This window comes from Carica papaya, chromosome 3 (genome assembly GCF_054855325.1).
Source record: "Carica papaya isolate Zhongbai chromosome 3, ASM5485532v1, whole genome shotgun sequence".
NCBI lineage: Eukaryota > Viridiplantae > Streptophyta > Magnoliopsida > Brassicales > Caricaceae > Carica > Carica papaya.
Genome location: NC_142311.1, coordinates 9,218,625 through 9,245,850, shown reverse-complemented (window position 1 = coordinate 9,245,850; position 27,226 = coordinate 9,218,625). Strand labels below are relative to the sequence as shown.

At 33.6% G+C, this 27,226-nt stretch overlaps 1 protein-coding gene across 7 annotated transcripts; it reads left to right on the top strand.

The window, feature by feature from the left end:
* Window positions 1-407: 407 nt before the first annotated feature.
* Window positions 408-26,536, top strand: LOC110811521 (DENN (AEX-3) domain-containing protein). Of its 7 annotated transcripts, none has more exons than XM_088215576.1 (20): window positions 408-600; window positions 707-732; window positions 925-2,626; window positions 3,642-3,842; window positions 4,252-4,335; window positions 10,258-10,317; window positions 12,052-12,096; window positions 13,111-13,310; window positions 13,433-13,939; window positions 14,087-14,183; window positions 14,271-14,450; window positions 14,527-14,616; window positions 14,905-14,967; window positions 15,125-15,199; window positions 18,369-18,419; window positions 23,010-23,087; window positions 23,880-24,014; window positions 25,405-25,512; window positions 25,605-25,670; window positions 26,088-26,536. In XM_088215576.1, the coding sequence occupies exons 3-20, from the start codon at window positions 1,172-1,174 to the stop codon at window positions 26,160-26,162; spliced, it is 3,570 nt and encodes a 1,189-aa protein (XP_088071702.1). In that variant the 5' UTR covers window positions 408-600; window positions 707-732; window positions 925-1,171; the 3' UTR covers window positions 26,163-26,536. The 7 variants fall into 7 exon arrangements, with proteins under 7 accessions (XP_088071702.1, XP_088071699.1, XP_088071700.1 ...); XM_088215573.1 differs by having other exon boundaries at window positions 892-2,626; XM_088215574.1 differs by having other exon boundaries at window positions 884-2,626.
* The last annotated feature ends 690 nt before the right edge of the window (window positions 26,537-27,226 follow it).

The window sequence follows — 27,226 nt, the reverse complement described above, 5'->3', positions numbered from 1 at the left end:
AAAACAAAAACTTTAATATACAAGTTTTGACTATAAATAATAAGTTTAGGCGGTTAAAAATGACAATATCATAACGTACAAGTTTTGATCTTAATTGCCTTATGTCGCATTTTTTTTTTTTGAAAATATTATAAATCTTATCGAATTAAATATTACGAATATTCACGTAATCTATAAAATTATATAATAACTCAAAAAGAAGAATTTTAACGTACAAGTCTTAATGGTAAATAATGAATTTCGGTAATTAAAAATAATAGAGAGCACTGAATTCTTAAATTTGGACGAGATAGCAAAATATGAAAGAAAGGGGTATAATTCATATTTCCAGAATTATTGGGGGGGCAAAACGCAATAAGCTAAATATCTGGTGATAAATACGAGATAAATGGAATATTGACAAATTTGAAGGGGTCTTTGAATTTTCTTCGTTGTCTTTTCCATTTTCCTCTTTAGAAAGTTGCATAGTTTATTAGTTCGCACAATCTCCTTCTCTCGTGTGTAACCTCTCCTTCTTTAAATGTCCTTCTATTTTTGGCAAACTGTATTTTCTTCTATCCGTTTTCACACCAAACTCAGAAGCTTTCTAATCCAATACAGGTATTCAAACAATCTCTCACATTGATTTCTGATGATTTTCTGCAATTATTGCCCCGTTACTTCATCCACGCATTCATTCCATTCCCCTCTCATTTTTCTGTTTCAGTTACGAATTTGGATTTGAATACGGAGGTAATGAGTAATTTCTATTATTGGTCTCTCGTTTATTATCAACGTATTTTGGGATATATCATTCTTATTTACCTTTTGGTATCCTTTTTTTGAGACCTTTTAGCAAATACCTGAGTTGTTTTCCTCTTCGTGTTCTTTTTTGCAACCGGAGTAATTTAGTGTTACGCACAAAGAAGGTTGAAATATGTTCAGGTTGTGAAGGAGAGGTGGTTTGTACAAGTGTTGGGGTCTTAGAGGAATTCGTCACCTGGTTATTCATGAAATCAAGGATCAAGAGCATGTGAGGGGAGAAGATTTCCAGAATCTGTGTTATCTACGCTGTGGTTGCTTTAACAAGGTTGGCATATTCGTTTTCTTACAGAATCTTTCTGAATAAGTGAAGGAATGCTTTTATGCTATGTAATTTAGTGCAGAGTGGTGGTTTAATGGGTGGAAAAAAATGGATAGGAAGGGAGAGGGGCTAGGTGTCGTAGAAAGAGACGGAAAAGAAGATGAACTAGGTGTCATAAAAGAGAACATGAAAGAGGAGGAGCTAGGAGTTGTAGAAACGGACATAGAGGAAGACGAGGTAGGTGTTGTAGAAAGTGACACAAAAGAAAAAGAGCCAAGTGATTTGGAGACAAACACGAAAAAAGAGTTTAGTATTGTAAAAAGTGATCCAAAAGAAGTAGAGCCAAGTGTTCTAGAAAGTGATATAAAAGAAGACGAGTCAAGTGATTTCCAAACAGAGCCAAAACCAGATAAATTAAGTATATTGGATTTGGACGAGAAAGAGGATGAGTTACCTGTTGCGGAAAGGCATACAAAAGAAGATGAACCAAGTGTTGTAGAAAGAGATATGAAAGAAGATGAGATAGGTGCTTTTGGAACAGACACAAAAAGAGATGAATTAGGTGTTGTAGAAAGGGTGCCGGAAGAAGGCAGGCCAAGTGTTTTAGAAACGCATACAAAAGAAGTTGGGCTTAGTTCTTTAGAAACAGACGCAAAAGAAGATGAGTTAAGTGCGTTGGAAATAAACATCAAAGAAGCTGACTTGAGTGTTGTAGAAAGGGATCAGAATGTAGGTGAACTAAGCATTTTGGAAAAGGATACAAAAGACAGTGAGCCAAGTGCTTTGGAAACAAACACGAAAAAAGACGAACCAAGTGCTGCCGAAAGGGATCTGAAAGAAGACAGGACAATTGTTCTTGAAACGTATACAAAAGAAGATGAGCTAAGTTCTTTAGAAACAGACAGAAAAGAAGATGAGTTAAGTGCATTGGAACTAAACATCAAAGATGACGACTTAAGTGTTGTAAAAAGGGATCAGAAAGAAGATGAGCTAAGTGTTTCCGAAAGGGATACAAAAGATAATGAGCCAACTTCTTTGGAAAAGAGCACGATAGAGGATGAGTCAATCGCGTCAGAAGCTGGCATAAAAGAAGATGAATTGGGTGTTTTAAAAAGGGATCTGAAAGAAGATGAATTAAGTGACTTTGAAAGGGATAGAACAGAAAGTAACCTTGGTGTGGATACAAAAGAAGATGATGTAATCGTTAACAAAATGGATATGAAAGAGGATACAGAAGCAGAAGAAGATCATCCATCTTCTTCACACGAGGTTTTACAGCAATTCTCGGAGGAGGCAGTTAGAGTGGCCGGAGAAGAGCTGCAAAGTGTGTGCTCCAGCAGTGCAAGCTTACCACCAGGAGGGCCTGGACACAGGCGCTGCCGAAGTGAAATTGGCACTTTGGGACACAAACGTGGTGGTAGCTTTCAGAAATTGAGAACCCAAGTGCAAAAGGCTTGGCGGTGGGGTAGCAATTCACGGGAAGAAGGTGGCCCTCCAAGTTTCAACCCCGAGGTCTTGGCGAACCAAAAGCGCCAGTGGTACCAGCTTCACTCCAAGACTATGGTATTCCCACTTTAAAGTTGTTTTTTTTTCCAAGTTTCTCTTGACCTGCTACATCTTTTTGACATCTTCTCTTTAGGGGTCAATATTCAAAATGAGTTCTTTGTAATGACAATATATATAAATATATTTTGATATAACATCGTGCCTTCAAGTTGCTCCCTTACATTTACTGCTTCAATGAAATGCTTGTCAGATAAAAAGTTGATGTATGTATGCAAATTCTCATCTTGTTGTAAGTTCTAAATACAGTTTCCATTTGAAGCCGATATTGCAACCTCTAGCAGTTATCATTTCAATGGAAAGATTAACATATACTTTCTGTGTGTTTGATCGTTTGTTCACACATTGGTTAAGCAGGGTTTTGTGGTGGAAGTTGAATGAGGTTCATATGTTATCATTCTCTGCAAAATAAATTACAAAATGAAGATCTTTTATGATTGAAAAGTTGCATTTGTTATTTTTTGATGACAAACACATGTCTGTGTGATTTTTACTCCAAGTCAGATCAACTCATGGCTCCTACTATTTACAATTTGTATTAGACATGCATTGCTCTGTTCTTGTGATTTGTGTCTTCTATGCATTAATTATAGTTTGAGAACAGAATGGTAATCGCAGTAGCATGAAGGCTTAACATAGAGAGTTTCTCTTGGTTTTGGCTGCTTAAATAAATGCATTGAAAGCAATCACTTAGGTGTTCCATTTTCTTTCAGTCTTTCCCTTGCTTGCCTTTGTTTTTATGTAGAGAAACTCTTTGCCTATGGTAGGTGTTTAGTTTCATAGTTGGACCAAATTTGCGCTTTATTTATTAAGAATTAGAATGAAGAATTAAGGGGCGCATTTTTCGTGTTTTATTTGAATGCTTTGATGAATATTATGCTACTTTCAGTGGTTCCAAAAGATTAGGGTATTAACTATTTATTTGTGTTGCTTAATGGCTTTTTATGTTATGCAATACGCTAGATATTGTGATTTATGCTTTAACTTGCTTTATATTGGCTGCTATCAAAATTAGGACCACACGAAGTATAAGGAGCCTACCTCGCTCTTCGAACACTTTATTATTGTCGGGCTTCATCCAGAAGCTAATTTGGAAGCTGTGGAGGAAGCATTTGCTAAAAGGAAGAAATGGGAAATGCAGATGGCTAGATCTGAAATGATAGATTTCAAAATGCTGCAGCATCGTGGGCCTTCACTTCCGATGTTGGAACCTCAGGTTCTGTGAATGCTTGATTTTACTCTCTTCCAGCTCCTTTCTAGTTTCAATGTATGGTTCAATGTAGTATGTGCAGTCGCCGTTGTGTACTGATGTTCCTGTGCAGAATACACATGTACAGTCATCTGTTTTTCTCGTCATTGTTTGATATCCAAACATCAGTTCTGCATTTTCTGTGTGAAGAAATGCCTGTTTGCCCACTGCAAAATATCTTGGTTGATTGCTATGTCTTTATGATGCTTGTAAATGTAGTGCTCATAGGCATTTCTGTTTGCTTCAGTTAATGTAAAACACATGGCGAAACTTTTGGTCATTTTCTTGGTCACAAATAGTTTCCTTCTTTATAATGTATGTCTCCTTTACGTATGAACTGGTAAAAATGTTGTGGTTTTTCTACTTGGACAAACAGATACTCTTTAAATATCCTCCTGGAAAGAAGTTAGCCGTTCGTTCCAAAGATTTAGCAGCTTTCTGTTTCCCTGGAGGTGTCAAGGTTTGATCTTGCTGATCTTTCTTGTGATATTTTGTTTTTTTACAAACTTAAATTTACAGAGCAAGAGCCAGTATATATTTAATGCTTCTTTACCGTTGACACACTTTTTAAAAGTGCTACAATGGATTTTTTTTCTGGTTTTTTTATTTATTTTAAATGTTTGCATTGTCATTGTTGTATTCAGTATTTCCTATCTTCTTTGTCTGATTCCCTCTGCTGAGCATCTTTTCTTTTTCCCCGATCCCATTGTTGACATATAAATGATGATTACATTGAACCCGTGCTTTAGGTTAATTAGTTATATGATTTTCGTGTACATTTTGTCAACATTATGGTAAGTTGCTCAAGTACCAGATCCAATTCCACCATCTGGCCTTAAGGAAGACTGATGCATGGAAATCAAATGCTCTTAGATGATTTTATTAAATTTTCCAAAAAGCTTCTCAATTATCTCAAACAAATATAAATGTTATGGATAATAACTGAGATATCTTATAAAAAATGTTTATAAATCTAGAAAATGCAAATTATATTGAAGGAGTATAAGAATAAAATATACCCTATATAATTAATTATATTTTATTTCAAAAAATACCCTATATAATTAATTATAGTCAATTGTCTATTTATTTTTTATATTCTAGAAGTTTATATATATAAAGCTGTGATGTTACACATTAACCATTTTTAATATGATATTAGAGTTTAGATTAAAAACATATATATTTTTTTACAAATTCTATTCAATATTCATTGTTGAAACAAGAAAAACCTTAAAAAAGAGGTCAGCCTTCATAGTTGGTCGTCATAGTTCAGTTGCCGTTCACCAATCGTCAAGATTGGCCTTGCTTGCCGCCAGCACCAGTAATCCAGTCAGGACTTCTCCTGTGCGCTTTGATCCTACTGCTTAGCTGCACAGACTCCACTCCTGCTGCTTAGACGTGGTTGCACCAACCATATAGACTGGGTGCTCCGCTCCTCTATGCACCGTTGTTATCTGCATAATCTTTTGCCTCAGCCACGAGTCCATATTCCTTCATACTCTCCCCTCCAGATTCTGTCCACAAAGCCACAAGTTGCGGTTCCCTTCCTGCACCTAGCTGTGCCTTGTCCCAATAATCTTCCTAGCCACACATGTAGATTCCTTCGTTCGCTTCGCTCCAAATTCTGTCCATGTAGAGCCACAAACCGCAACTCCGTTCTTGCACCCAGTCGTACCTAGTCCCATTTGCCAAGCAAAAACATTTCTCACTGCAAGCCATGAGCTTTCCTAGCAGCCGCTCTGGTCAGATGCAGCTCGACCTTCTGGTAAGATTCTTCTTTCTATTCAGCCTTAATTGCCATAAAAATCTTAAAATAATGGGGGTAACATTCCAAAACACACTCTCACATAGGGAATTCCATCAGAGAATTTTAGTCCGCCTATTGTTTCGTAGGTAGGATTATCTGAGCTGGTTCTAATTAAACTGAACCACAATCAAGGGAAAGGGCAAGCTCAACAATCTTCTGGGACACTGGACCAAAACCTGTAGACCCAACTATAGATGCTTGGGACAAAAAAGAGTCAACGGTCTGGCATGACTTTGGAATTCTATGGTCTAGAAATCAGCAAGATTATGATGTTTCTATTTATAACACAAGAAGTATGGGATGTAATTGGTAAAAGCTACTCTAGAGTCAAGGTCACTGCACAAATTTATGACCTAATTGTAAAGAGGTGGTTCACCAAGGTAACAGATAGTCAATGAATATTCTAATACGTTAAAAACTGATGTCAGAAATTGCACCAATACCTCAGTCTTACTATGGATTCCAGTAAAAGTGCAATTTGTCTTGAGAAATTGTTGAAAACACAATGCATATAAAATACTATCTTAAATGTGATAAAGTACTAATTCAAATATTGGGAAATGAGAAATACTATCACTTAATGAGATTAATTTTCATTGTAATTGCGGAAAAGAGAAGAATAGTGGTCATGCTAGAAACCTGCCCTACTGATTGCTCAACTCTGATTACATGAGGTTCTAGACCTCGCCCCAATAGATAAAGGAATTGAGTCCCACTGAGAACTCATCTCCTGTAATTACTAATAGGGATAATTTTTGGTATATTTTTTGTAAAAAATCTTGTCATACCAAAGAAAAATGCTGAATGCTACATGGTAAATTAAATACCTCTAGTAAGAAGTGAGAATATAAAACTACCCTACAAAAGATTTTTAAACAGGTTCATATGACCAACCAGTGAGAGGAGGAAAAGTTTGTTGATTTGACTACTTTCAAAACTGAGATTGAACAACCCACAAGATCGATTGGAGGATCTTGAGAAACTCACAGGTACAGGTGTAACAAATCTCTCAAGTGTGCTTTCTTTTCACATCGTCTAGATGTTTTAGATAAACTATTTGAAAGTTTTTAGATTGTAAACTTAGGAACCATCATTTATATGACTAATACTTTTAAATATTTTCATATTAAATTTTCTGTACAAATAATAAGAAAATTGTCATTTTAGATCATTTTATCAATATTATTGCAGGCAAAGACAACATTTTAGTCATACCATAATCCTAGAAAATATGTTATATGTTTCCAAACTGTATACTAATTTTCTACCAGTCACAGTTATACAAGACTTGAATTGCAAAGTAACATTTACCCTTCTTACTATGTCTTTTAAGATCAGAAATCAAGGAAGATGATAGGATGTACTGAAATTATAAATAAACTCTACTAATTGAATATACGTGGAAAAATCTTTCTCTATTATTACTATAAACTCCATACAAAGTTTTGGCTCCACCATAAAAGACTTTGGCACTTTTCCATCTTGAAGGTTATATTTCCATTATTATTTAAGAATTCAGAAAATGAAAATTTATATTGTGATATATAAGAGTTTTCAAACATAAATATGTAATGTTTCCTATTAGTAATAAAAGAATTTGAATTTTTTTTTTCATAAATCTACTTTAATATTTGAGAACTGACCCATACACCTAATATTTCTAATAACCGATGGTTTGTGTAATTTATTGATGGTTGCACTAAAATTACTTAATTTTTCTTAGTTAAAAGCAAATATGATATTAATCATATCATACTCTATCTCTATAACATAATTAAAGCTCAATTTAGAACCCATATTAAAAAATTTTGCACTAACAACGTCAAGACCTTTTTAATCACACACTTCCATCATTTTTTCATTAAGAAGTGATTCTTTCCGAATCATCTTGCGTCCACACTCCACAATAAGGCGGAGTAACGGAATACAAAAATAGTCATATTTTAGTCACTACAAGAGTTTTTATCTTTCAAAACCATGTCCTAAAAAAATACTAGGGCGAAGCCGTCTGTACACCCACTTAGATTATTGACGATTTGCTCTTCAGTTTTCTTGATTTAAAAGCCTTCTAGAATCACTCTCTAAGCAAGTGCCACAAACTATTTGGTCCATCAAATATTTGGGTGTGTTGTTTTGGTTTATATTCATTCTTATTAAAGAGGAAAACTTGATCATTGAGTCCTGAAATATGTGTTTATGGGTTACTCTTCTAAAAAAGGTACGAATGTTACCATCTGTTCACAAAAAAATTATATATATATGAGAATGTCACATTTGTTTGAACAAAAATCATATTTTATTTAATTTTATCTTTAGAGGGAGACTATATTGGAAGATAAAAATATAAAGTTCTAACCAACTTTACCTTAACAACATTGCCATACATCCCAACATCATTGCCACAAAAAAGCCTTCAAAATCCACTGAAAAACTCACCCACTCGATAGACAATATCAAATCTCAGGTTCACTCATGTGTATACAAGGAGGAAGAATATGAGTTCTGAGCCTAAGCTGGTCCAAACATCCGAGTTGAATTATAGAACTGAGGTAAGTCTTAGAAAACCTATACAGTCTGAAAATGATACATATATATATATATTGCAGTTCATAAAAGAAGCAGAGAATGCATTAAACATTCTCTTTATTCTATCTCACAGTTCATTATGTGATACGTACTCACAGTTCTATAAAAATCTCTTTACAAGTTTGAATATTGAGTTTATTTCTAATATTGTATTTGAAATATTGTGAGAAATGGAAATTTGCTATGAATATGAAAATGCAGACATTAGAAAAAACCAAACATAGAAAATGGTGGATATATATAAAGATAAAAAGCTCGTGGGATGCAAGTGGATATTTACAATCAAATATAAGGCAGATAAGACAGTCGAGAAATATAAGACAAGATTGTGGTGAAGGACTATATTGTGAATTTTGCACCAGTAAATAAGATGAACACTGTAAATTTTGTTATCTTTAGCTGCCCCTTTTTTATTGGCAGGTGCAACAAGTTGATGTGAAAAATACATCCTTGCATGCATTGAGACTTAGAAGAAGAACTCTATATAGAGATCCATTAGGTTTCAAAAGAGAAGCAAGAGTAGTAAAGTGTGTAAACTAAAGAAAACACTATATAAGTTCAAGTAATTGTCAAAAACATGATTTAATAGTTTTACAAAGGTAATGATAAATATGGGATTAAACCAGATTTAAAGAGACTGTACTCTCTTTATCAAACACTTAGAGACTAAAGTTATAGTTTTTCTAAAATATGTTGATGATATTATTGTTACAGGAGATGATTAAAAAGAAAAATTGATACTAAACCAGTGTTTAACAAGAAAATTTTAAATCAATGGAGTTCGGTAAATTGAAATTTTTCTTAAAATTGAAGTGGTTTGCTCAAAATAGATTTTTATTTTTTAGTATAAGTAAGTTCATGACTTATTTAGAGATATTGGAAAGTTAGCATATAAACCAACTGGTACTCCTATTGATTCCAATCATAAATTAGGAGTAGGAGAAGAAGATACATATGTAGAGAAGATATATAAGATATTTTTTGAGAGATTGATATGCCTGTTCCACACGAGACCATACAGTACCACTACATTAAGTGTTATAAGTTAGTTCATTCACAATCTAAATAAAGTGCACTTACAAGCAGCTTACAAAATTCTTTATTACTTTAAAGGGTCATCTGGTAAAGGAATCATGTTAAGGAAAGTGATAGATTATTTCTATAAGTTTATACGGATGTAAATTATGCAGGATCAGTTGTGGACAAAAAATATACCACATGTTACTGTATCTTCCTTAAGGGCAACCTAATTACCTAAATGAGCAAGAATCAAAATATAGTTGTTGTATCAAGTGCGGATCAGAGTTAGCAGTTATAAAAATCAAGTGGAAAAACCCCACATGTATATATTGTGACAACAAGTCAAGCATAAATATTGCATACAATCTGGTACAATGTGATTGGAATAAGCATGTTCATGTCAATAAACCCTTTATTATAGAAAAATTTAGCGGGGCCTAATATTTACTCCATATATACCTACTAATTCACGACTAAAAAATGCGTTGACTAAAGATTTGAGCAGTTTAACATTCCAAACTTTCATTGGAAAGCTGGAAATGGACAATATCCATTCCCTAACTTGAGGAGGCATGTTAAAGAAAGTATAACTTAGGTTAAAGGGGTAGAAGGTTAAAATACACTTTATGTAATTAATTATCTATTTGTTTTTCTGTTTTAGAAAACCTATATATATATATATATATAATTGTGATATCAATAAAATACACATTAACTATTCTTAACACACTAGGTACCAAGGGGTTTAAAACCTAGAATTGACTCAAACTTTATCAATCCTGTATTTGGCACTCATTTCATGCCTACCAAAACATGCTTCAAAAAGCATTGGATGAAATGCATAAAAGATCCTGGTTTATGCTTTTGCCAACATGAAGGTAATTCATCATGGGCAATCACAGGTTTGCTTTGGTGCTAAAATTGAATTGCTAATCCATTGCTTTTTTATGGATTTTCATGACATAGGCATGGCTGCTGGAACGAACGCCGTCACTTAGTGATCTAAATGAGCTTGTCTATGGACAGGTATGCCAAACTAAGTCTGAATTTGTGTGAGAAATACCATTTGCAATTTCTTGGTGTTAGCCAAATGTATTTATTTCCTGGATGGTGCATAGTTATAGAATGGGTATACTTAGTCTCTTCCCTTTGTGCGGTGTGATGAACATAATGAATGATATCAAGGGCTTTCTGGTTCTAAGATTCTCTAATTTTTTATATCATCTTCATATTTGTTTTTGTCCCATGTCTTGTACTTGCAAATCCCTGTTGATGCTAGAACTATGGATGGACCTTTATAAAGCTGCTAGGATCATCATCTGATCTAAACAACAATGAGCTTTACTACTCAACATGTTCATATCAGTTTCGAGTCTTACAAAAGATTTCTGCCAGTCATTTTAAATAAATGGTAATTTCTAGTGCAAGATCATGAAAACTGTAAAATATGTGATTATTTTGTTAATGTCATGGAAATGTTTTACCCTTAATGCATTCTAAGAATGATATTTTTCAAAAAGAAAAAGAAAACAACATGGGACTATAGCAGCTCTCTCCTTCAGTGAAGGTAGTTGCATCGTGATCTTTCAATAGACTTATACATGGTTATAATCTTGGATCAAACTCATTGATTTGACTGGCAATCATAAACTTGAAGACTTGATTGATCTTTTCATTGATATGAACCAGTTGATTGACCAACCAGTCAATTATTTAATTTTCTCAACTGTGGCTTGGCCATCTGCCACCATGTGGTATCATCGCAAAGAAACTGCTGCTATGGCATAATTGTGACTACCATAGGTTTTATGATTTTATCAGTTTCATACCAAAAGTTTCTTGTCAGAAGGTTTTGGGAAGGAGAGTGAGAAGGAGATGGGCATTAAGTATAAACCTGGTAGTCAGTTTCAAGCTGATCTGGATGAAGTAGTTCTAAAATTGTAATTCCAAAATGATCACTCTGATCAACTATTTAACATGGTTTTCTGTGCAAACGATCATGATAGGTACCTGTAGAAACCACTAGAAAGTTTGGGGCTTCTTTTAATGGGGTCTAACATATGATTGCCAATATTCTGTTGTCACTTTACTGCCAAGAACCACCCATAGATGCACTTTCTCTGCAAGGCAATAATTCCAGTTTCAATGGACCCTGTATGGGTGGCTGTTTTTTATATGGCCTGATTTTAGATGCAAATACACAAAGGCTAAATAACCTTCAAACTTTGTTAACTAAAAATTTTTATTCAAATCAGTAATACCATTGTTAATAAAAAATTTCCAATCTAGTTCTCTCTCATAAAAAGGGGAAACCATTATGTTTTCAGTTTAGTCATTTTTAATCACTAAAGCGGTTCAATAATTGACTCATTGGATAGGCACCAAATCCTTTAGTCCAGTCTCTTGGATGGGTTGATCTGAGTTTGATTACGAGGTGTACACACACTTCATTACCTTACTGTAGCCCCATAACGGAACATATTCTATAGGAAGTCCAAAACAATTATGTTATGTTGTCATACCGGATGAGAAAAATGCTACAGAGGTTGCATTTGGTTGATTAAATGCGAACATATAAGCACAGATGAAAGTGGACTGATGTTTCTAAATGAATCCTAAACAATGCTCATTTTAATAGATGCTGTTTTACATAGGGTCTTCTCTGTGTATGATGCTATGTCCACATTTTTATCAGTATTTAAATTTTTTCTTCTTTCTTCCACAAGAAATTGAATTTTCACTACTTTGGGTTCCTAACAGGAGCACTTAGGAAAAGATGATTCATCATTTATATTTTCTCTCAAGGTAAGTTCCACTTTTTTCATATCATCCAACTAGCTATAAGCTTAGTGAATTTTCCCTAGTTATAAATTGTATATACTTCTGCTTACACTGTCAAAAACTTAACACTCTAGAGGATACTATAATGAAATTACTGTCTTAAGTGTCTTTTCTATGCCATTATTCAAGTAAGGCAATCTGCTACTTGTTTACTTTCTGATAGTTGGGCCTCTGCATGTGCATTTGGTTATTGCCTTTATAAACTTGTTAATGCACTTGCATCTGTATATGAATGAAGTTTACTTAACTTTCAGTTCCATATTACAAGTTAAAAGTTTTGGTGGTTGATTTATTTTCTTATGAAAATCTTCTGGCATCTTATTTTGGCCCGCTAGAATTTTATAAATTGAAATTTTTTTTCTCCATGGTCGTATGGTTGCTTGATCTTGGCTGTGCACACTTGTTGGAAGCATGCATAGAAGTGTATGTAATGATCTATCTCCTCTAATATGGTTATTCAGATACGGTGGCCAAAAGAGTGAAGGTTTAGTTGTTTATGTTGTCCGAGATATTTTAACCTTTCTTGGTTGAGGCTGTGTGATTTTAGTTGTATGTCTGGTTGCAGATTTTTTGTCATTATCCTTGATTGTAATCAACCTTCTGTGCACTTATTACTCTTTCTTCAGTTCCCTCATCTTCTATCCTTTTATTCCTTATACCACTTCATGTTGGATATATCAGATACTTCAGTCTGCCACACTGGGCATATAATGGAAACATGTTTAACTGGATGCACCTGACTTCAGCTATGATCTATCCTGAATTATTTGCTGGTACATTGGTGATTATAGTTGCACAGTGATGAGACCTGTAAATCCTTTTTAAGAAGAAAAGAAACCTGTAACTTTAAATGTTTGTTAGTTGCAACTGTGAAAAGTAATGTTGATTTTCTCTTATTCATTACATTATCTTGCTTTTCTAAAGATTTCTGAAAGAAATAGCGATGGAGATGCTAAGATTTAATGTTCCGTTTATCAGGTGGCAGACAATGCTACACTTTATGGTGTTTGCTTACATGTGTCCGAGATTGTTCAGAGGCCACCTGGTATTTTAAGTGCCTCATCACCCCTTACACAGTCATCTAGAGGATGCAGCCGGTTTTTGGTTTCTGCACCTCGATGCTATTGCTTGCTTACAAGAGTTCCTTTTTTTGAGTTGCACTTTGAGATGTTGAACAGGTCAATGCTAATTTCAAACACCCCGTAACTCGTAAATCTAGTGTTCAGTTACTTGTAAGGGAGGCACTGATATGTGTTCCTATCGATGTGATGAATTTATCAGTTTTACTTACTTGATGCAGTATCATCGCACAAGAGCGTCTGAACCGAATAACACATTTTGTCAGTGAGTTGTCTACTTCTGTTTATTCCCCTTCAATAAGTAAACTGCATGATCAGATGAATGGGAATGCTGACTCCCCTGATAGGGAGTATTTTGATGATTGGACGGCTTCTGCAATACCTGTTGATAGAGCCTTGGCCCTCACTGCAGCTGCTGCTGGAATTACCTTAGATGATGAGATCCCATCCTTTTCACAAAGGACACCAGAACCCCGTTCTCCTGACAGTTTGACTGCCAGCGACTCTTCAGATGTAGGTCATTCAAGGGAATTGGATAGAGATGTAAGAAAAAGTTCAAACTATTTTGATGACAATTCTTCTGAGGTCTCAGAGAACCGATCTGGACCTTCGGATCGAGCATATGCAAGTTATGAAAGCTGCCAAGCTTCTCCAGAGATTGGAACCTTTTTCTCCTCTAGGAGCCGCAAATTAGAGCGCATTGGGAGTTCTGACTCCTTATTGGTCAGGTGGTAGATTTGTAATTTTTGTTGGATTAAAATAAGTTTAGTTCTTTCCTGCATGATAATAGCCTATTTTTATGCAAGTATCTCCTTCAAATTTGCTCCTTTATGGTTACCACTAAACTTTCAGTAATACATTTTTATCTTTGGCAGTCCAGCTAGAAGCATAGCCTCAGAGGACGAGGATGACGAACTTTTCGCAAATAATGAAAAAGATTTTGGAGATGATTTGATTATGGAATGGGCTAGGGTTAGTACATTTTCGTTGTTTCACATAGCAATTTGTTCACATTAATGAGATTGTCATTTGATTTTTTTTTTGGTGCATCTTTGACAGGAAAATAAGATTGATTTGCTACAAATAGTTTGTGGTTATCATGCTCTTCCTCTTCCTCCACGAGGTTGTGAAATTGTATTTCAGCCTCTTGAGCATTTACAGGCTATTGAATATATACGTCCTCCAGTGTCTGCCCTTGGATTTTCTGAAGAATATGTAGACTTATTTGAAACTTCTGAGGTATTCTTTTGGTTGTTTCTATCTTGTAAAGTAACAGTGAAAATAGTGTCACTTGACATTTTTGTCTTGGTAAAAGGTCAAAGTGAAGTTGGCTGCTGCTGAGGAAGCTCTTGCACTCTCAATATGGACAACTGCTACCATTTGTCGTGTTCTCTCACTTGAAAGTGTAATGTTCTTTATGGTGCAATTTGTCTCCTTTGAGAGTATGGATGGAAAAAAACTTGAAATGCTTTTTATACTCTTCCTTGAGTTTTCCAAAATGCAATTATTTAATTGAATTCCGCAATTATTTTGACATTTTATTATTTAGTTCGGACATAAAACTTTGTTTGTAATGGATTCCTTGTTGAGTTCATTTATAAATAAAATGAAATTCCATCTTACGGCCCATTGGGGAAAGAAGTATAATGCAATTTGGTTTGTGACTTGACTTCAATAATGGTGCTTCTTCCAGATTTTGGCGCTGCTTGCAGGAGTACTGTTAGAGAAACAAGTGGTGGTTGTATGTCCAAATCTGGTGTGTTAATGGTGTGACTGAACAAATTAATTTAGCTCAAAACTTCTAATATGGTTGTGGAATTGTTTTATTTTCACTTGTTTATGTCAAGCTATTAACAATTCTTAATGAGTATGAAATGGAATTGATTGTTTGACATGAATTCCCATTAATGCAGGGTGTTCTGTCAGCTACAGTTTTATCTCTTGTTCCGATGATTTGTCCATTTCAGTGGCAGAGTCTTTTGCTTCCAGTAAGTATATAAGATTAAGGAACTTCTAGTTCCTGTTAGAATCTTTGAAGCCAACAGGGTTTCACTTGGATATGGCTGCGTACTTTTATCTTAACAATAGTATATCATCATGTTATTTCTTCCCAAAGTAGTCTTAACATGTGCACAATCCCGGAATTGGCAAACCATTTTAGGAATTTGGATTTCCATTTTTAGTTTTTGAGAAAGAAATAATAGTAAAGTGCTATCTAGCTATGAAAAGGTGATAAGGATAAATTAGGTTATTTTACCTATTTAGGAATTTGGAGATAAAAAGTTATTTATCACATAAGATTTTTTAAATATCACATCTAATAAATCGTAAGTATTATACTTGAGATTTGATTGTATTACACAGAAAATTGAGAAACTTGCAGAATATTTTGTTGAATACTAATCTGTTCAAGAAGTGAAATTATGTAGATATTTATAGGATTAAGCTAAGAAATACAAATACTAATAGTATATGAAATACTCTACTTATTTATCTCATAACAATAAAAGAAAATACTACTACTGATACAACTAAGAAAACTAAATACTGATAAGAATAAAATCCAAAAGTTACTAAAAGTATAATATTTGACTCGTAAATAATATAATCTTTACATATTTAATAGAACTATGATTTCCAATCTATTTAGGTAATCTAACACTAATCTGTTCTGCATCATATTTTCCTTGTTTGATAAAACTCATCTACTAGCTTTTAAGTGACAAATAGTGTAAAATACTGATACCATGAAGATTCAACAAACTCTCTGCTCATTCATTCGCTTTAGTAGTAAATATAATAGAAACACATAATGTTCTAAGTGGGTAAAGTTCTGGTAGCAGGATAAAATTAACATATGCACCAATCTGCAGTTCAACTTTATCCTTGAATTGAATATCACTAAACTTAGCTTATGTTCTTTCTCGCATTGAAATTTAGAACTCTCCGTAGGTGGCGAAAGATCTCGAATAATCTCAAAATCTATTCCCTTCAGGAAGAAATTGTGTTCTTATTGTTTCTCAACTTTAATGAGCTCTTCTTTATCTTTTTTATTGACTGTAAGTGCTTTTTGATGTCGTATTTACCATCTCTTCAGGTTTTTATGCCAAACATAAAATGACTTAATTGATAGTCTTGTCACCTGCCATATTGAACACTCCAATCATAAATAGAAACTACATTAGACAATATTTAATCAATGTAGGTACCGGAATAAATAGAAACAAGACTTTGTTGAGTTATCAAAATATTCATATAATCATCAAAGTCACCTGTATGATTGTAGATGCAGTGTGGTGAAACATTGAGTCATTTGACTTCAGAGATTGAAATGATGTTCTTGCAACAATACTCATGAATAACAAGTTTCTTATTGTTATCTCCACAACAAACTAGAGTTCGAAAATTTAGAGGACACTTCTAATCTTTTCTTCACTTAACTACTTGATTGTGCTTAGCTACAACTAAAAAAGACTTGCTAATTTTTCGTGCTCTAGATAATGACTTATTCTCTTCTTTAGGGATCCACATGTTTAAAATTTTTCTATCGCGCTAATTTTTATGAAAAGAACTGGAAAAATAAGAAGAGTAGGCAAAAATACTTGGAAATTATTCTGAACTACTGAAAACAGGTTAGAAGCGGTTTTGTTTAGGTTAATTGGTTTGGGGAAATCCTGTTAAAGAAAATCAAAACAGAGCATGACTTTGCAATGCCCACTCATGGATCATGCGCATGAGGGTGCCACATGCCTTCTGCTCATCGAACAACATCAGGGTTTTGATAATGGGATCTACTTCTGGTGGTGGTTGTAGATTGAGTAGTAGTGTGAAACACGATTTTGGAAAAGGACGGGATATAGAGAGGCAGTGGTTGGGAGAGCTTGCAAAGGCCGATGGTGCATTTTTTGCAGCAGTTATTTGGGGCTTTGTCGAGTGGGATCTTAGATGGGTGGTAGGACCGGTGTCACCGTTTGCACGGTGGTGTCTAGTGAATGGACTCACAAAGGAGGCTGCTTGGATATGGAGTTTGATTTTTTGAGTGTAGGATCTTTTTTAATTGTAATATCAACTAATAGACAAAATTAGACTTAATGTGTCTACTTAGGGATTTGGGGATAAAATCCTATATATCACCTTTTTTTGAAATAAAAATCCTATATATCACACCAAAGGTTTCTTTACATATAACATCCAATAATTGAAATCTGTCAACCTGTATACAAAAGCTTTCCTATTCTATCAATATATCCATCAATTCTCTTAAACTAAGGATTGACATGTAAAGAGATTAACCCTATTTAGTGAAGATTACTTAAGAATAACAATGCTAATGGAATTATGAAATAATACTACTAATACAAATAGGAACTGAATACTGTTAAAAATAAAATCATAAGGTTACTAAAATTTTAATAATATGCTCATAAATAGTATAAGTAATTTTATGTTTAATAAATAATATAGTAGTTCCATATTTAGTAGAATTATGATTTCTAATTTATTTAGTTATTTAGAGCTAATCCATTATGCATCAAAAAGTTCTGTAAAGAATAAAAAAATTAGAGATTGTCAAACTAAACCAAAAACAGGGAACTACCCAAATTTCCATAGTCAAGCTCTTAAAACACCTTTCAACCAGTGAAAAGGTCCATAATTAGATAAAATAAGATGCAAGCTTTGGCATTTACAACAGTTTTTTCCTCCTTGATCTACAAGGTACTATGTTGTAAGGATCTTATTCAAAGCACTAACTTACATAGAGAAACTTTATGGGTGACTTGGCATGTGGACTTACCCTTGAATCTCAAACAGATTAACATAGCTGGACTTTTTTTGACATTTATATTTTTACAGGAACTAAATCAGATTTTTTTCTAACAGGAATTATGTGCAAAATATTAGTATTTTGCTTTAAGGAGGTGAATTGATGTGTATTCAGTAGTAACTTGTTTGCTTGGATCTTTAGCTGATTGGAATCTCACTCCATTTCCTTATGTCAACTCCCCTTGGATAGAAAAAGAGGAAAAGAGTTAATATGGTTTCACTTTAGGGTAGACCACCTTTTATAATGTGTGTTACATGTGTTCTATGTATGTCTGGTTTTTGGTACTATCAGTTTTTCTTCATCATGCTATATTCTTGATTCTCCATTTTCAGGTTCTACCAGGAAGGATGCTTGAGTTTCTTGATGCACCAGTTCCATTTATTGTGAGTTTTATATGGAACTTACACTTGTCAAAAACTTCGTAGTTTCCTGTGAGCTAGAGCTTTAACATTGTGCGCTATATTTGATTCATGATTTTGTCCACAGACTGGGTAGCCTCTTGCTGCATGGATAATCAACCAATCATAAATGTTTCACCAGCATATCATCCCAAATTTCATGAATTCAGTTCAATAGTATTATTTTTTAGATTAAAATTTATAGAAAATGTACTTGATGTATCATTGTAAGGTATATTTTGATTTGTTTGATCAACGGCATGGAAAAGTTTAGAGTTCTATCGTGCATTTTTCTATTTTTCACCTTCGGTTGATAGGACCTGTATATGGAATGGTCTAATCAGCATAGTTGGTGAACTGACTAGTATGACAAAGTAGAAAAGAGTAATCACACCTAGATACTAGGGAAATAGGAAATAAACGAGTCAAAAAGGCACCTGCAATATAAAATATTTAAAGATGTTCACATTTTATTCAGAATTAGTATTTAGTAATTTAAATAAATATGGGATGCTGGAAATGAAACTACGAAGTTGTAATACAGAACAGCCAAGCTGATATAGAGATTGCCAAAAATATTGTAATGGGTTTAAAATTATTTTCCCTATACCAGAATTAACCTGATATTTTGAAAAAAGTTTAGAACAGTTGATGTAGATGAGTCAGAAAGAGTGGGAAACCAAATTGATATAACAGCTGGCAAAGAGTAGGAAACCATAGACAATCCAACAAACAGTTAGTGCAAGTACTAGAATGCTGTCTTGTAAAGCACGCTGAATGTTGGAGTAAGAATTAACTCTGTTATGAGCTAGGCTAAATCTTTTAGGGCTTTGGCTTGGCTTTTAGACAGTCCTGGTCTTCTTTCTCAGTTTAGTTTACTTGTTGAATTAACTATATGAAGAAAGCTGTAAGTTTATTCCATAGGTTTCTTCTATACTATTATATTATTTATAGGGTTGGATACCAAATGAGTATCCCCCCCAAAAAAAGACAGAAAATATTCTTCTAAAAGCTGTATGAAAATATCCTGTTTTTTTTCTCCTAAATTTTCTGCTGATATTTCTAGATATTTTTTCCCCTGGATTTTCTCCTAACTTGCACTTCCCCTCAAGTTAGGCATAGATGTTGAGCATGCCAAGGTTGGAGCTCAAGTCCTCAAATGATAACAGTACTTCGCAGCAGGCACAAATGATTCTTGGTAGTTAATACCATATGATTGTGTGAACCCTTTAGCAACTGGTCGAACTTTTCGTGTCAACTCTCTCATCAGCTTTATATCACAGTGAAGACTTGCAACTTACTGTCCGTTTTTTTCTAGTAATTTTTTAAGTTCCCATATACCATTTTCTTTATGGCCTCCTTTTCTTCCCACACAACTATCTTCCAATCTGGAATATTTATGAGTTTCTAAATTGTCTTGAGAACATTAATATTATCTAGACTTGCAAAAAATGTCTGAATTTGAGATGATAATCTTGTATATGATACAAAATTGCATAAAGGATGATTTATACACAATCTTACCCTTTATCTTAGTGCGATTGGATGATCTTCTCTATTTGCATCACTTCCAGTGTGGTCGGGTTGTGTTTTGGAACCTTCATTCAGGGTTGATACCTGGCTGTGCTCAGGTGATAGAAGTTACTGCTCTATATCCTCTTCTGGTTTCTTTCCTCTGGAGTAAACAATAATCTCCCTGTTCTTGCCTTGTTCTGGGTTTTCAGTAGAAGACTTCTCTTAGGAATCCTTATGGGTAGACTCAGACTTTGGAATTTGTTATCTATGTGCTGTAATTGGTTCACGAAATGAAATAGAGTTTTCCTGGGTGGCAACAGGTTGCAGCTAAATCTTCCATTGTTAGATCCCAAATTTAGGATTCTTCTTGGTTTCTCTTCCCCTGAATTTCAGATTTCGGATAAAGGTATAAAATCATCAGGTTGCAGGTAAATAACATTTTATATCCCTTTTCATTCAAGGTATACTTTAAAAATATGCACGCTACTGATCTTTGGTCCAATTTACCACGGTGTTGTGAGTGAATGTGACTACATGTGGTGCACTAAAGATTTTTAGTTGGATGGATGAAATGGTTCTGTTATATGGGTAGTTGTGACTAATTTCTGGATTAATTTCATAATTTTAGTACTCCAGAAAGTATTCAATTGATGAGGTAAGTAATGGTGAGTACGGCTTCCCAGAAAAGTGGTTCGATACATTAGTTGAAAAAATAAGTGATTTGGCTACCTCAATAATATGATGATTCTTTCTGTCAGTTACTCTATTTTGTTGAGGTGTATCAACACATGAACTTTGATCTGTAATACCTTGGTTTTCTAGGTAGTTTCCAAGTGTTAGTTTGAAGTATTCCCTGGCAATATCAGTTATAAGAATTTGAATTTTCATGTGAAATTAGGTTTGAATCATATTGTTGAATTTTTAAAATATTTCCTCAAATTTAGACTTTTCTTACCCGGTACTAAAACTTTCACGGCTAGGCTTCCTCTTAACTCTCTTTCTAGATTTCCTTTGGTTTCTTTTCCTCCTTGATTCCAATTTTGTTTCCAATTCGATGGCTTTCCATGACTAGTAATGTTGTTTAAGTCATCGAACTTCCAATAGTGATCGCGCCACAACTTTTTCTTTTTCTATTTCCTCTCCCGTTGAAGTGGCTGAATCTTATGAGTAGAAAGTGCTGAATTTTCATGAATCTGAGTATGTGTTGGATTCCTGAGCATTATTTTCTTTTGACTCTCTTCCACACGCACTTTTGCAAACACTTCACGAGGACTGGGACTTGGTTTCGCTCACAGGATTCTTCCTCATATATCATCTAGTTCCTTTATTAAGGCTGAGAAGAAATTTGTACAGTCTCTTTTTTCAATGATTCTTCAATACTGAAGACTTCTTCTGGGCAGTGCCACCATTGTTCTTCATACATATTAAGTTATTGCCAGTTCCTTGTCAAGATGGTAGAGTATTGTGTCAATATCAAGTCACCACGTTTCAAGTCGTGAAGTATACTTCCTATAACAAAGATTTTGAGGAGTTATCTTTATTGGAATACATTTCACAAGCTGTGTTCCAGTTTTCCTTAGCCGTCTTGAATAGGAAGAGATTCTCTTATATTTCCTTTGTCATTGAATTGACAAGCCAAAACATTACCATACAGTCTTCGGCTTTCCAAGTTCGGTATTTTGGGTCGTTTATGACAGGCAGATAAATGGCTCCTGTAAGGTGATCATTTTTCCTTTTCCCACACATGAACATCATGACAATCTGCGACCAAGGTAGGTAGTTTTGGCTATTTAACTTGTATGTGGTGATGGATATCATCGGATTATCCATCTTGTTGTTCCTCAGAAGAATAATTTCTTCTGAATGCACAACTTCTGGCTTTGAGGTTTAAAGATGGTGAGCCATGCTGTACTTCAGCATTCTGGGTATTTTTGGATAGATAGAACAGAGAACCATATTCTGATACCATGAAGAAAACTGTAATTTTTATTTCATGGTTTACAGGGTTGGATACCAAATCTGTATGCCCCCAAAAATAGGATAGAAAATATATTTCTAAAAGGTTTAGGAAACTTTTCTGTTTAAGATTCTTGTATTAAATTTAGATTTTATTTTATTTTTCTCCTAATATTTCTGCATATTTCTTCTGGATTTTCTCCTAATATTTTTGCACTATACAATTGACTTATTACAACTCAGTTAATGAATTCATAATTTTCTTTGACAAGAACCAAGGTCATAAATTTTAATATATCTAATTAGAAACCCATTAAAACGTGTTTGATTTTAGCCCCATGATGGAAATTCTTTTGCTGTCTCTTGATTTTCCTACTTCACATTTTGACACTACTCTTATCCATTTTGATTGCATCTGCATTAACCTTTTGCAACTTCTTTTTTCGACATTTGATTGAAGAATTTCACGTAATAGAATTTTAGGGACATTAACAAAATTATCTGGTAATACATAAGGTTTAACTGAGTAGAATATATGGTTAAATGACAACTGAAACTATGAGTGAGTCTTGTTACTTGAATAATCATGAATATGATCTTTTACTTTTAATTTCAGTCTTTGAAATTTTTAATTATTTTTAAAAAAACATATGCTTTTTAAGTTTACAAGATATTTTTGTTTAATTTTCTTATTTATATTGACCTCTTATATTTAGCCTTTTTTTAATATTAACTGACTTCAATATTGTAAAGATAAAAACTGTCTGATAACAACATTCATTTCATGTGATTTCTTTGTTATTTTCGTTGTTGCTGTTGTTTTTATCGGTGGTGTTGTATTCTCTACAACTCATTGTTGTGTTTCAATGGATGCTATTTCAAATTCACTCTTTTTGTAAACTATAGGAGGTTGATTGTGGGAAATAGCCTTTTGAGGAACTAAAATAAGAAAAAATGAATATTATGATCGTTCAGAAGATGGTCTAAATTCACAGGACATTAAAATATTCCACTAATAATTGAAGGACATAGAGAACAAGAAATCATTTGAAGTATTATTAGAAATTTGTTGTTTTGATTTGGAAATTTGTGTCGATGTTGCAGGTTGGTATACAAAATAAGCCTGCTGATTTGAAGATAAAATCATCTAGTGTTGTTCAAGTTAATGTGCTTAAGGACCAGGTCTGTAAGCTTTTGGATCATCTTTTGCATGCTTAATTTGAATCTAGCTTTAAAGAAGCTTCATTTTATAAAAAAAGGAATTTATTAAAGAGGATCAGAAAAGAAAAAGAAAACAAATTCATTAAAGAGTATCAAGTGAGGATGCAAGCCATAGAACAAAACTATTGCAAGACTAAACCTCTGTATGCTCTGTCATACCCTTGTTTACAATTGAATTCCCATTAAATCAAAAACTTGAAGTATGGAGCCATTTTTCTTTGATAAAATCTAAGGAACCTCGAGCATCATGGAATACCCTCCTATTTCTTCCTTTGCAAACAATCCAAAGAAGTAGGCATAGGACAAAGCTGGTAGCCTTCTTCTCTCTCCTTGTGGATCAAATTTTCTCAACCCGAAATTTCACCTCAATAGAACTGCCATAAACCAAAGACAAGCCAGCCAATGACCCAAAGCTTCTTTTTCATAGTGCACTAAATGAGTGGATGATTGAGGACCCTGCTTTGCCAACTAACTAAAATCTTTCTTTTTCTTGAGTTCTCAATGGTCAAAATCCTTTTCCTTCAAAACTACCCAATTAAAGAAGGAAACCTTTAGTTGACGTTCTTCTTGCATATGGCTTCAAGGGAAATGCACAGTATATTCATTGTTCTAAACAAACAGAAAGTATTAAAATCTGTTAACAAATTTTTTTATATGGCTTTTGACCTTCTTAGTGATTCTTATGGTCACCTCAAGCTGTTTAAACCAAGGAAGTTCCAATTGTACTCATTACCTCTAACTCTTCCTCTTCAGGTGAAAATGTATTATTTACCAGCACTGCCGCGATATAAAGAACTTATTTCTCAGCTCAGGCCAATCCATGCTAGACTTTCATGCGAGAGCTCTACTGCTAAAAGGCATCCAGTATATAGGTGTAATGAGGTGCAGGTATGTACTGACTGCTTACTCAAAAGTATATCTATAAAAGAAATATTAGATATGATGAGGCTGTTTAGATTTGCTTTCTTTTTCTTTCTTTTTTTTTTAAAAAAAACTTACAAGTTATAAATACTTGTCTCGATTATGTAACCATAAAATAATAAAAAAGATATGTAATTAATAATTCTACTTGAAGAAAACAAATAGAACTTAGGATAATATTTAAGATGATAAATAAAAGACAGCAATTAGACTGTAAGAAGACAGTGAGTATAGAAGCTTGTTGTAGTTTTTTCTTTTTCCTTTTTTTTTTTTATTTATGCAATGGAAAAATAACTAAAGAACCAGGTTTTACTTGTACATCTGTTTATTTCCTGAGCCAAAAACATCTGAATGGTGTTATTTTGAATACCAAAACTAGAAAGAAATGCAAAAGTCAAAGATGATTTTGTATCATTTGTTGTTCATATCTGGTAGTGAGTGTTGTACACAATCTGTTATCAAATATTTTGGTACAAGGTCATATTTATGTGAAATTCACTTGATAATTTTGGATGTAAATATTTTACTTCAGTCAAGAGCGTTTAGCTTAAATAAGATAATGATGTTATTGTAAGTTGATGAGTTGACTTCAAATTCTATCCTTCATCTTGTATATAGAAAGGTGTAAGAGATATCCAGATCCCAAAACAATATCATGTTTTAGAATAGTTTGTTAAAAAATCGTAACAGCTTAAGGTAACAAGCTTATCTCAAAAAGAAAAAAGCTTAAGGTAACAAGGTCTTTTTTTGCTGAAATAATTTGTGTAATTACCGAAACAATTATATAGACTTTTTTAAAGATTTTTCGCCCTCAAAATATATCTTTATATTATTTATTTTTATTTGAATAATGTGTGGGGCTATTTCTGATCTCATTTATGACTTTAAGGTACTTAGAACTAGAAAGAAAACAGAATGATCTATATTGCATACAATCTATTTCTTATCTTATTTTATGCTTTAAGCTATTTTGGACTAGAATGAAAACAAGAATGATCGGTTTTGCGTACAATTTTGTATATGGTTTTTCCCTTTACTAACAAGAATAAAGGGGGTATTATCTAGCAAAAACAAACAAGAATGAAAGAGATAACTGAAAAGAAAGCAGGTACAGTATGTGAAATTGATTGTTGAGTTCTCAATATGATCTATTAGGTGACACGAATATTTAATCTATCCGCAGTCCTGTTCAAACTAAATTCTTTTTGGGTATCTAAATATAAAAAGAAACTTTCTTGTGAACCGATATTCCTTGTCTCTTATATCACATTCTTTTTCTGTTTCCTGTTTTTGCGCTCTTTTGGAGTGGAAGCTTGCATTTTGTGCTACTTTTACAAGCAACTAAGTTTTGTGCCAGGCTGAAGCTGCAATGCAATTTCTGGACGCCATGAGGCATTACCTGGAGTCTATTTGTTCTGATTTAAGATCTCATACAATAACCAGCGTGCAATCCAACAATGACAGAGTATTGTCTAAATTTCTTCTCTTCCTTTAAAGTCACCTACTGCCCAGCTTGCCATATTTTATTGACATGTGAATCTTAAATCAACCTTTTAGGTTTCCTTACTTCTTAAAGATAGCTTCATTGATTCTTTCCCTATCAGGGACCGAGCATTCATTAAGGTAACTTGCAATCTTTATTCTAGTAGCACATGCATATTGGTACATGCAAAATGCACAGAAACACACAGATCCATACACAAGTTGAATTCAGTTAATCTGAAAGTCATGACTCATTTTTAGAAGTCTCCCTTCAATTTTTGTTAGCATTAATAAATTTGTAATCTATATTGGTATTAAATTGTATTGCATGCTCTACTGACCGGACAGCTCATGGCATTGGTGTTTCTGTCGAGAAATCACGCATTCACATCTAATATTTTTTGTCTGGACTTGGCAATATGAATGTTCACTGCTGGACTTGGAGATTCTTGAGATAAATTAACTGGATGAAGATATGCAATCAGAACTAATCAATTCGGACTTGCAGTTATAGAGCTGATTGTTTTTTTTGGTAATTTGCTTCTTGGATACTTGCAGTTATTTGTAGACACACAGCTGTTCACTGTTCTATCAGACTCTCGTTTGTCAAGCTTTGAGAACGAACCCTTCTAACCTAATCCCTGCTAACAACAATGTCAGCCATCTGTTTCCAATCCTGAAGTGCAGAAGCTGATAAAAGCGATAGAAAATAACAGGAAACAACCTTCTTTAGTCGTCTGCAATAACACTACAAAATGTCGCTAATGGCAATGTTTTTGTAGTCCTCAACTGTGAATTATGCAGCTAAAGATCTCAGGAAATGAATTTTGTAACATAAGGAGAGGCAATTGCTGATGCCTTGCATCAAGGATATTTGCATTCTAGTACTTTTCACGAACAATCATCATCCCAATATTTTATCGGGGATGTGATTGAGGGTTCTCAAACTATTCTGTCTCCTCTTATTGTAAATGTCAGCAGTTCAATAAAAAATCTGAAGTTCCGCACTTGCCCGGGTATTTAGCTTTTGATCTACATTTTAAATATTTAGTCTTGGAAGTTAAAGATTTAATTATGTTTTATTTCCCTCGTACGATTACTTATATGCCTCTTTTACTCTGGATTCTTTTTATCTTGTCTGCATCTTCAATGCTAGGAGTTGCTTTACCAGTATCTTTTATTGCTTGAATTTGCTTTTACTTACTAATAATCAAAGGTTGACAAATGATCGGGGAGGATAATGAGCGAAAATTATGGGATATTGGTCTGAGAGGAAATAGAAAAGAACAAGAATAAACAGATTAAAGAATAGCGTAACATGACACTTGAAATCTAAAATAAAAATTTTTTATAACATATTCAGTTCAATTTTTATGTTATTTTAATTTATGTTTATAATAATGGTAGAACACACGACATTTAATATATCAAACCACATCTGTTTTTATCTTGAATCTTTGATGTGAGATTTTCTTTCCAACGAGAAAATCTCACATTCAAAAACATTAAGACAACAGATATGACAAATATGGAATTATACTTTCTTTATATATTATCAAGGCTAACATTAAAGCTCAAAGCAAATTATAATTTATCCTCCAAAGTTATTGTGTACATATTTATATATATGTGTACAACTTTCATGTTCAAAAATAAACAAAAACATTATATTTTATAACTTAGTTTTACAAGTATTA